This window comes from Nematolebias whitei, chromosome 8, assembly GCF_014905685.2.
Source record: "Nematolebias whitei isolate Nwh7 chromosome 8, NemWhi1, whole genome shotgun sequence".
Classification (NCBI taxonomy): domain Eukaryota; kingdom Metazoa; phylum Chordata; class Actinopteri; order Cyprinodontiformes; family Rivulidae; genus Nematolebias; species Nematolebias whitei.
The window spans coordinates 25,925,648-25,935,885 of record NC_056505.1 but is presented as its reverse complement, the minus strand read 5'-3'; the positions used below and the strand labels follow the sequence as shown (position 1 = coordinate 25,935,885).

General features: G+C 40.2%; 1 protein-coding gene across 1 annotated transcript; it reads right to left on the bottom strand.

The window, feature by feature from the left end:
- Window positions 1–2,114: 2,114 nt before the first annotated feature.
- c8h9orf85 (chromosome 8 C9orf85 homolog) lies at window positions 2,115–8,387 on the bottom strand. Its single transcript, XM_037680507.1, has 4 exons — window positions 8,210–8,387; window positions 7,874–7,980; window positions 7,497–7,610; window positions 2,115–2,431 (listed from the first exon to the last, which is right to left on the bottom strand). The coding sequence occupies exons 1-4, from the start codon at window positions 8,309–8,311 to the stop codon at window positions 2,281–2,283; spliced, it is 474 nt and encodes a 157-aa protein (XP_037536435.1). The 5' UTR covers window positions 8,312–8,387; the 3' UTR covers window positions 2,115–2,280.
- Between the last annotated feature and the right edge of the window lie 1,851 nt (window positions 8,388–10,238).

Sequence of the window (10,238 nt, the reverse complement as noted above, 5' to 3'; positions counted from 1 at the left end):
TGATAAAAAGGAGATTTTTTTTCATTCAACCTTTATTTATACAGATTAATCCCATTGAGCCTCGGGGACTCAAATGAGATTTTAACAAAGTGATGACAACAGTGGATAACAAAGACAACAATAGACAAGATGCATAAAAATTGAGAATAAGAAGTGAAAATAAAATGGTATTAAAAATGTAACAACAACAAAAAAACAGCTAGGTTGTGTAGAAAACTAAAAACAGGAACATGTCGTTGGTTTTTGCCATGAACTTAGCAGATGTTTGAAGCCACTTAGAGAGGTCAATGTCGAGAGCTTCAGATCTTTTTGCAAGATATTCCAGGAAACAGGAACGGAGTAGAAGGCCCGTTTGTCTAGTTCAGTCCGCACTGAGGGAACACTGCAGGTAATAATGCTGAGAGCGCACGCTGTAGCTGCACTCACGCAGTGACACGTAGGAGATGAAGGCAGCAGACCAAGAAGTGATTTAAAGATGAAAATGTACCAGTGAGAGTCTGCTTGAAGTTAATGATGACCAGAATACCTAAACCACTAAAAGTCCACTTTCCCTGGTTACCAACACACCACATGCAGTGTTTCTCCTCAGTCACTGGACTTGACAGGGCACTCATCTCTTTGGGGGTGTTGTGGACAGGATGGGAGGGAGGCACCTCGGTGTTGGCCGTCGCTTTCTTAACGCTAAGTTAGTGCTAGCAGTTGTTGTCATTAGGATCTGTGAGAAAGTACCATCTTAGCTAGAGCATCTGACTGTATTGCACACCGCTAACTTAGCGCAGACATCTTGTTGTGCTCTCTAAAATAGTTATTGAATCGTTTACTTATGTAGATAAACGTAATGATTAACTATCCATTAAAATACACAAGAATGCAGGAAATGGAATCAACTTTATTCAAAATTTTATGGGGGAGGACCTCCAGCCCCCCACACACACTACAAATGCTTCCAATGGAAATGATTTTGCCTTTATGTTAAAACAAAAACATCTCCTGAAAACACCAGATGGGCTTTATTAAAGCTTGATGTTGCACATCTACAATTGACTTCTGGAATCTACTTGATTTCAGACGGCTGTTGCAGCCATGTGAGCTTCAAAAGGCACATCAGTGGGTTCAGCTTCGTTTTACAGGTATTGAGATATTTGGTGTGGTAGTAGTAGTCATTTACAACTCTTAATCTGTGCGCTGACATCTCGCATGAGATCATGCTTAATGTCGAGTTTTAAGTTTGACCAAAACAGATTGAATTCTAATTTCTTATCATGGACATTGTAGTTTAAAATGTTGGCAGGAAAGTGTAGGTATCTAGGCGTGTTCACCAGCCTTGGCAGGATGGAGGAAGGCCTCGTCCTCAGTAATGAGGCTGTTGCTTCGGTCAGTCGTGAGGAAGATTGAGTTGAATCGAAAAGTAAAGCTCTCAATTTACTGGTCTGTCTACGTTTCAATGAGTTGTATAAAATACCTTCATTATTTAATCAACAAATATGGCCAATATTAAGACTTTTAAGACTAAATTTTGAAATACTTATCCCAATTGTCCAACTGACTTTTATTAAAGAAGATGTAAGACTGCTTTGGTTTCAGTCATGAGTGAATTAGAACGTGATCCAAGTTCACATCAGGGTAATAAGTGAAAGGCAACCCCACGAGATCCATGACTAATACATGCATTTGTCACAATTAGAACGCTGATGGGGAAAACGCACTTTATACATTTAACAGTTTGATATGATCAGGATCACATGACAGATAATTAAAACAATTTGCACTTTGTTCTAAGACGTGTGATCACACTCATTACCAACTGGCCCAAAACACAGTGAGCACATATTAAAACTATAGTTCTATAAATTTAAGTTGATGCTGAAATATGAAACATTAACAAGTTAGTCAGCAACAAAATATATACCGACACATTTTCTTGTGGTTGATGTTATTCTTTGAGAGTGAGTATGTTTCTGTATTTATAATAGTAAATGTTTTAACATTTACTATAGTTGCTTTTTAATCATAAAACATGATGAAATACTGGTGCAAATAAAGTGCACTTTCCATAATGATGTGTGGAGCGATGAAATGAAACTTAAGGATAAACAAAAAAAAAAATGACTTGGTTTGTCCTTCTATGGACTTTATTTCTCTTCAAATATCAGCTACATCAACAAATCACATGAAGTTACCTTCTGCGTTTTGACTACAAAATTTGTTTCAAACAAATTTAATAATTAACAACCGGCACATCTGGAAATGCGACAGATTTCTTTTGGGCCCAAGTTTCTGTTAGTGATCTTCCTCGTTCTCAGAAGCAGCACAGTCATCATCATCGTAGTCATCATCACTGTACAAATCATTTATGCGTTCCTCCTCTTGTTTGTGCCCTTTCTTTCTCGGCTCCTCTTCTTCCTCTTGCTTGTCCAATTGTGAGTTAACCCTGGAAAAAAGTTTTAATGAGTGTATCAGTTTTAGCAAGAGCAGTGGAAGGGAGTCTGGAAATGTCCCCCCCCCCCCCACCATGTTAATACATTAATAAAGAAATAAAATAATTCCTGTATAAAATGTAGTATGTTGATGATCTTCAACATTGAGGGATCTGAATAGTGAATGTTTGTAGTTTTTGAGATGTGTGTCTAGATTGGAGGAACGCAAATAGTCCTCACCCCGATAGTCGCTAAATGCTTCGAAAAACTGGTCATGACCCACATCAGTCTGCCCCTCGTCAGAGACGGGCAGAGTGAGCGGGGTGGATTGGGCGCGGCTGGCCGGGGTCGAGCTGCCTGTTTTGGGTTCAGCGAGAGGAGCAGACCGCTGAAGACACGGAGATCGAATGTCCAATGTAAAACTAACTTTGTAGGAAGAGAGCCACCTGCATCATGAAGGACCCCACTCACACTGCATACACACTTTTTGCCCCACTCCCCTCAGGAAGGAGGTTTAAGCCCCCAGTATACTCCCGCGTATGTCCGTTCACGCGTACATACGCGTGTACTGTACGCAGAGGGTTCAGACTCGAGCGTACACCCTGAGCAGCAGCAGAGCAGTTTCACAGACAAGGGGCTTTTTACCTTCGGGACAAATTGAGGTCGCCGATTTGGTCATTTGCTGACACGCCTACTGGATTGATTGACAGGTCCAAAAAAAAAAAAAACGAGCGCTGGCAGCCTCAGCGGTGTTCTGTGTTTATATGTTGTTAATAAAAAGATCTAAAAAAAAAAGAAGGAAAAAAAAAAAAACAGGGAGCGCTAGCTCTGCAGCCCATACATCAAACCAGCCCACCAGGAAATCTCCAGACCCTCCCGCAGCCATGCTGGACCTGAGTTTAATTCGCTCGTGACAAATTCCTTCATTTCTCACCATTTCAGTCATGAAATCAACGGAGGAGGAAGAGATTATTTGCCTCTTGGCAAAAAAAATACAGAAGAAAAGGTCAGATCAGGGACGAAGAAGGGGAATTTAATACATTGGTGTCGCATACAAAACAGTCCGTCGCTGGGCAGTTTATTGTGCGACACCGCGTACGCGTATGTGGTTGTAAAAATTGAGCTTTGCACGGACATGCCCTGGGGGGTACGCTCGTACCTCTGCGTACGTACGTGTGTACCTCCGCGTATGGACATACGCGGGAGTATACTGGGGGCTTAAGGAGCATTAGTGTAGAACCACTAGACTGAGTAACAGCTTCTACCCTGAGGCTGATCATGAATCTCTAACCAGGATAATCACTGTGAAAACAATCACATCATGTTACTTAGGGATGCACGATATATACGTCACACGGTAGAAACGATAGACATATAGCCTATGATATAGATCTGTATTCTACCAGCTAACCACAGTAATGCTGTGTCTGATGTAAAATCAGAGTTGTCAGATTTAGTAATTAATTGTTTTAGTTGAAAATTGTGCGTAAATGGTGTTAAAGTCCTCTCTTCGAGAGCTAAGTAGCGAAGCTACAAGCTAACTACGGCCGGCTTGCCATACTCGTATTCGGATGCATGCACAAAACACTGTGTTCCGTCAAAAGTTTAATTTTTCCCCGTCGAAAGTTTGTTGTTAAGCTTTAGAGAGTGCATTTGAGCTAAAAAAAAAAAAAAAAAGGTTAAACCTGCTCTCTGATATGTGAAAATAACCTTGCGTTGTGTGATTTTACTGCGAGACCGTCTGTTTAAAGCCACAAAGGAAACTGGTCGCCATTTTGTGTCAGCTCTCCTTAAAGCGGAAGGAGATGCCCACTAGAGGGTTGGAGGGTGAAGTGTTTTCAGTGTAAAATGCTGCTCTGTTGCTGTTCATTTCTTAAGTGAGAATAATGGAAACTGTTAAGAGTTAACGACATATACTTTTGTTTAAAACAAATGGCTAAAACTACATTTGATAATTTTTGCACTGTTTTGCACTACAAGAAAGAAGCCTAATACTTGATTTGTTAATTATTTACAAACTCTATGGACCTAGTAGTGGAATTTTCTTAACTGAGATTATTTTGTGGTATAGTAGTTTTCAAAATAAATTATGGCAAAAAGACACCCTATGCTTTTTTTCCCCCACACCTTATTGCAAGTTTTACACAAAAAACATATTGTGATATATATCGTGACTGCCACCCATCACAATACATATTGTGATATGAATTTTATCCCCTAACGCACATCCTTAATGTTGCTGCTGATCTATTTCATGTTGCTGTGTTCATTCGTACTCATCTGCTCAGACAGACTCATGTTCATGCTGCTGTTTGGCGTATTGTTTTTGTGCTACTAGCTTAGTGTATTTTTATTAACGTTGTTCTTAGTTCATATCTTAAATCTTATTACTGTTTTTCTTTTACATTTTAATACTTTTGTTGGATGTAACTGGAACCCTGTTTACACAATTTCATTCCACCCACATGTACCTCATGTGGTGGAATGACAAATAATCTTGAAGTAAACCTCAATGTTTTTGGTGCAAGATTATCAAGTACGGTAGATAGGAGTTACCTGTTGTAAAAGAATAGAGGTGAGTAGAGGGAGCAATTTTATCCACCAGTGATAAGGGCACCAGTGACTGTCATGACCCGGAAAGAAAGAAAGAAAAAGTAAGAATGAAAGAAAGAAGGAAAAAGTAAGAAAGAAAGAAAGGAGGGATCGACCGACCGACCAACCGTCCTACCTACCTAGCACCCACCCATCTATCCATCAATCTAACGATGAAGTTAATGATGACCAGTTGACCAATGAATACAGGGTGCAGTGATGGGTATGGTAGTTATAGTCAGTTATGAATCTTAGCCCGCCGTGGTAGACAACATCCAACATCTGCAAGGTGCTTGCAGGAGCATTAATGTAAATAATGTCACTGTAATAATAATATCAACCAAGATTCCCAAGTATTTGTAAGAATCAACAAACAATAGGAACACCATTTGTAGATAGTAGGGCACTGGCTGGTCTTCCTGTGTGGCATTTGCGGTGGGGGTGCTGTGTGTGTGGGGGGGTGCGTAGGTGGCGTGCTGGGGCGTCTCTGGGCCTATGGTGCGGGGCTCTTGATGTGAGAGCCGGCCCTCCTCAGCTGCAGCTCCCTGCTGCTCTGCCCCTTGGGCTGGGGCCGGCCTGTGGTCGCTGTCAGGTAGATGGTGCATGCGGTCGGCCCGACAGAGATTCTGTTGGGCTTTCTGTGTGTGCCTGTTGGTTGCTCAGGTTGGGTTTTTGGTGGTCCCCCCTCTCTTAGATCAATTTGGGCCCCGCGTTTGGTGTGGGGCCCACACCCCTGGTCGTGCCCCCCTTTGGCGGGGGGCCCCCTTGCCGCCGGTGCATTGGTGGCTCTCGGCGTCTGGGCTGGGTGGTGGGGTGTACGTCGGTCCGCCCTGGTTGCTGCCTGGCGGGGCCTGGGTGCCCTGGCTCTGTCGGGGCTCTGCTGGGGGGCGGTATGGCCTCGGGGCTTGGTGTCCATGGCCGGATCTACTTGGGGGGGGGGGGGCATGGGTTGCTGGCCGGACCTGTGGGCTCGTCGCTGCAGCTTCCTGGAGGCTCTGCATTGTGGTGGCTGGGGTCACCCGGTTCTTTCCTCTGCTCCTCTCTGGGGGGGAGCGGTTCTCCCTGTTGGGAGACTCCTGGGGCTCCGGGCCTGTGGGCCGCTGTGTGTCTGTGGCTCCGGTCCTCCCTATGTTGCCATTGTGTCCTGGGGGGGCGGGTCTGTGGGCCCCCGCGTCCACTATTGGGCATTCTTTTGGAGAAATCTGGTGGTGGCGGGCGTGCTTGCGCGGGTGTTTGGATTCAGGTGCTTTGACAGATGCACGCTAGGTTGGGTAGTGGTGGAAGCTAGATGATTCCTTGTGCCATGTCGAATGTTTCATGGTGATATTGTGGGTGGCATTGTGCTGTGCATGTTGTTTTGTCGTGGTGGTCTCTCGTTTTATCTATGTCTCTTTTATCTATTTATTTTTTCTTCTTTCTTCTCTTTCTTTAAAAAAAAAATTGAGCGATGATGATAAGTTCATTGAAACACTTCACAATGTTTCTACACTTAAACTGAGCTAAAAAAAAAAAAAATAGGAACACCATTTGTAGATAAGATATAAGAAAGGACTGCTGGCATCAACCTCATGTTTGAAAACAACATCCCTTTGGTTTTATCAGCATTTAGCACCAATCTGAGACAGAACAAGTCTGAATGAATGATGTTGGGGTCACTGGTGCCCATGTCAAGCTGTCACAGTGCAAGAAGCTGGGTACACCGTGGATAGGCCCAAGTCCATCACAGAACCACATAGAGACAAACAATCATTCACTCTCTCACTCACACCTGGGGACAATTTAGAGTTACCAATCAGGCTAACATGCATTTTTTTTGCATGTGGGAGGAAACCGGAGTACCCAGAGAAAACCCACGCATGCACAGAGAAACATGCAAACTCCACGCAGAAAAGTCCCCAGCTGAGATGAGTGACTTGTATGGGAGCAGATGATGGGGGTTAAAGGCCTTGCTCAAAGGCCCAGAGTGGGTCAAATGAGGGTGGAGGCAGGTGTGGGTGTTTCATCTTTTCCACCCACATTTAAGGTTGTCAGTCTGGGGAGTTGAACCTGCGACTTTCCGATCACAGGCCCATCTTCTCTAACCTCTGCGCCACCACTCCTCAAGGATACAACTTATATATATATAACTTGTATATACTTGTACTTATGTTAATCATATATATGGTGTAATGATTAGTATATACATATAGATATGTAATGTCGTTTTTTTCAGGATGCAGTACAAAAATAGAAAATTGAATCAGTTTAAATATCTTGCAATGTAACTTTTTGTCCACAAGATGGTAGGATGAGGTAAGAATTTCCTAAAAGTTTTGCATTTGCAAATGAAGAAAGTCAGACATTATCTTTATGTCATTTAACAGGTGTACAAAAAATGCTTAGTTATTTGGCTCTGTGATTCCATACAAATAATATCCTTAAATATAGATGAGTTTTGTAAAAGTAAGCAGAAAATTCAACATAAAACTCGAGAAACTTTCCACTTACGAAACAACAACGTCCTCTTTCTTCCCACACTTGCAGCAGAGCTCCAGCTGAAGCGAACAGGGCTTACAGACTATGTGGTATGCATCTTTTACTGTCTTTTGAGAGCACTTTACACTGCAGAAAGAAAACACATCAATAATTATGAGGAACATTCAAATAAAAACATTAAGTTTTTAGTTTGTTTTGTATTTAACGTTCAAGTTAATAAAGTACCAATCATAGCTACTCACAGTAAAAAGCACTCTTGCTTTTATTTTAAAGTACGGTGTATTTTATTGTTGTGCAAAAAGATCAGACAAATGCATCCAATATGCCAGATCATAAGACATGAGGGGTAATCATACTAATGGTATGAACAAGTAACAAATCGTACTCACCATTTTTTGGGCTGTGCTAAGGGTTTATATTTATTATACTTGACTTTCCACTCAATAACTCCTTTACAGTGTTGACAAAGCCCATCGTGGACCTTTGATTTTGCTTTCTGTGGTTAGGACAAGCAGAGGCAATGGGGAATTCTTTTTATAGTAATAAGCAAGTAGAACAAGAAATGTCAAAACAAAATGTTTATTGTGAAAGTAAATGTATCATCCATAGTATGGATTTGCAAGTAGGTAAACAGTCAATACAGTAAAGCAGAAGCTACACTAATAAACAGTACTAACACAGTACACTACACATACTACTTGTTTGTGAGAGCTTAGCTTACACACCTTTACTTGAACAGTAGCTCCGTATTTGTCGTTTTTGAAGGCAGTTGCGTTTTGATACTTCTGTCCTCGTGATCTGGATACATTTCCTTTTTGAGAACTCATCCTACTTTTTTTTTATGTTTTATACTTTTTAGGCTACACAAGTCCAACACGCACACGAGCAAAGTAAGAAACAAGCTAACCCGGAAACGGTTCGAGGACGTCATGAAACGTCATCACGGGAAAAAAAAAGGTCAGCACATTTTATAATAATGTTCTTTACATGAATGAAAATGTGCGTATTTTAGATTAGGATTGGTTCTTGTATCTTAAAAACAAGAAAATCTTACTCGTTGTACAAACTTTATTGTATTTATTTATTTATTTAGCGTTCCTTTTCTTCTTCTTGGTTTTTATTTGTAGACGATAATTTGGTGTCATACCGCCACCTGCTGGTTAGGAGTTGGAACTGGAATGACGCTTAAAGAAAGTGAGTAAAAGCTTTCAAACAAACGAGTCTGTTTCAGGTATCGTAATAAAATTTTAGTTCTGTCAGATTTTGGATTCCCCTGTAACAATTCAATATACCTAGCCTTACTTTCATTTTAGTGAGACTATTAATCAGTTTAATTCTTTCACATCTGTATTTCTGACTGCAATAAAACATGTTCTACATCCACACATTTACCTGTATTATGTTTTCCTGTTATGAATAATGTTTTGTTTAATCCTGTGTGTCCAAATCTAAGAAATAATATAATCGTTTCATCCATCCTGTTTTTTTCCAGCACTCCTCTTTTCTCCTGCTTTCGTTGAATTCAATAAAACCATAGACCTTTCCTTTCTTCTTTCCGTTGTTTTATCTTTCCTTCATTTTGTTTTGAAATGCTTTTTGCTTCTGCTCGACTGAATTTTAAATCTCTTTCAACTGATATGTTTCCGGTAGTGTCTTTTGCAACTCTTTCTACTATTTTAATTTCCTCTTATTCTAATATGAGCTGGTACCCATACAAACATAATGATTAAACCTATCATTTTAATTCAGCACAGTGTCTGTTGTATTACCGTCAATATGTCTGGTCTATTTTCTGAAAAACTATTTATTTAATTGATTAAAGATTAACTGGATCAAACTATTGATCTGAGTGGTTTATTATCTTCAATCCGCTCAGTAGCGCATAATGATTGCTGGATATGGGCACCGGTGACCCCCGCGACCCAAAAAGGAAGAAGCGGGTAAAAGATAATGGCTGGATGGATTTTCCTCCTTACTGTCACTCCAAACCCAGGAAGAATGAATGCTGCCCTGACCAGATCTGCTGTTTCCTTGGATACATGTATTTTTTACATATCCATAATATTGATAATGCTTTCTATAACTGCATTTGAGTTTAATTTTTTTTCTTTGTTGCCTAATAATTTTAGATCTACTTTTGGGTGTGTGAGTATCAGTGCATGCATGGATTGGTAGTGGTACTGTTGGGCTGACATTAATATTATCTATTTGACTTATAGTTTTCTGATTTATGATCCAGTAAAAGCTTTTTGCACATTTTTTGTCTTCTTTCCAGCATGGTTTTAATACCTCCTGTGTTGGATGTTTCTGATCATGACCTTTTAGTTTTGTCCAGTAGTTTAAAGATAACTGATCTCTTCTGATTTTAATGGTGGTTCTTCTATTTCTACTAATATCGATCCTGTGGGTGTTGTAATAATTCTCAATGCCTGACAGTGAATGTCATATAACTTTTCTAAATATGTATTTGAAGCTTAATTATAAACAACATTTTCATCAACTAATATTGATCTGATTAATCCTGTGTAAATGGTCCTCAGTGTCTTCCTGTTGAACACCTCATTGTTTTTTATCTTTATCAATAACTTTTTGAATGTGTACTGTCCATATTATTCTCTTATCAAACCAGATTTCAAGACATTTAAATAGTTTCACTCTTGTGAGATCTTGTTCATACAACCTAAGTTTTATTTATTTATATATATATATATATATATATATATATATATATATATATATATATATATATATATA

Bases quoted from the DNA above. Each gene is read 5' to 3' on its own strand.
- c8h9orf85 (XM_037680507.1), bottom strand. From the start codon at position 8,311: ATGAGTTCTCAAAAAGGAAATGTATCCAGATCACGAGGACAGAAGTAT. The intron at 7,981-8,209 runs GTGTGTAAGCTA...TCCTAACCACAG, and splicing joins GAGCTACTGTTCAAGTAAAG to AAAGCAAAATCAAAGGTCCA. The intron at 2,432-7,496 runs GTAAGTGGAAAG...ACTTTTTTCCAG, and splicing joins AAAGAGGACGTTGTTGTTTC to GGTTAACTCACAATTGGACA.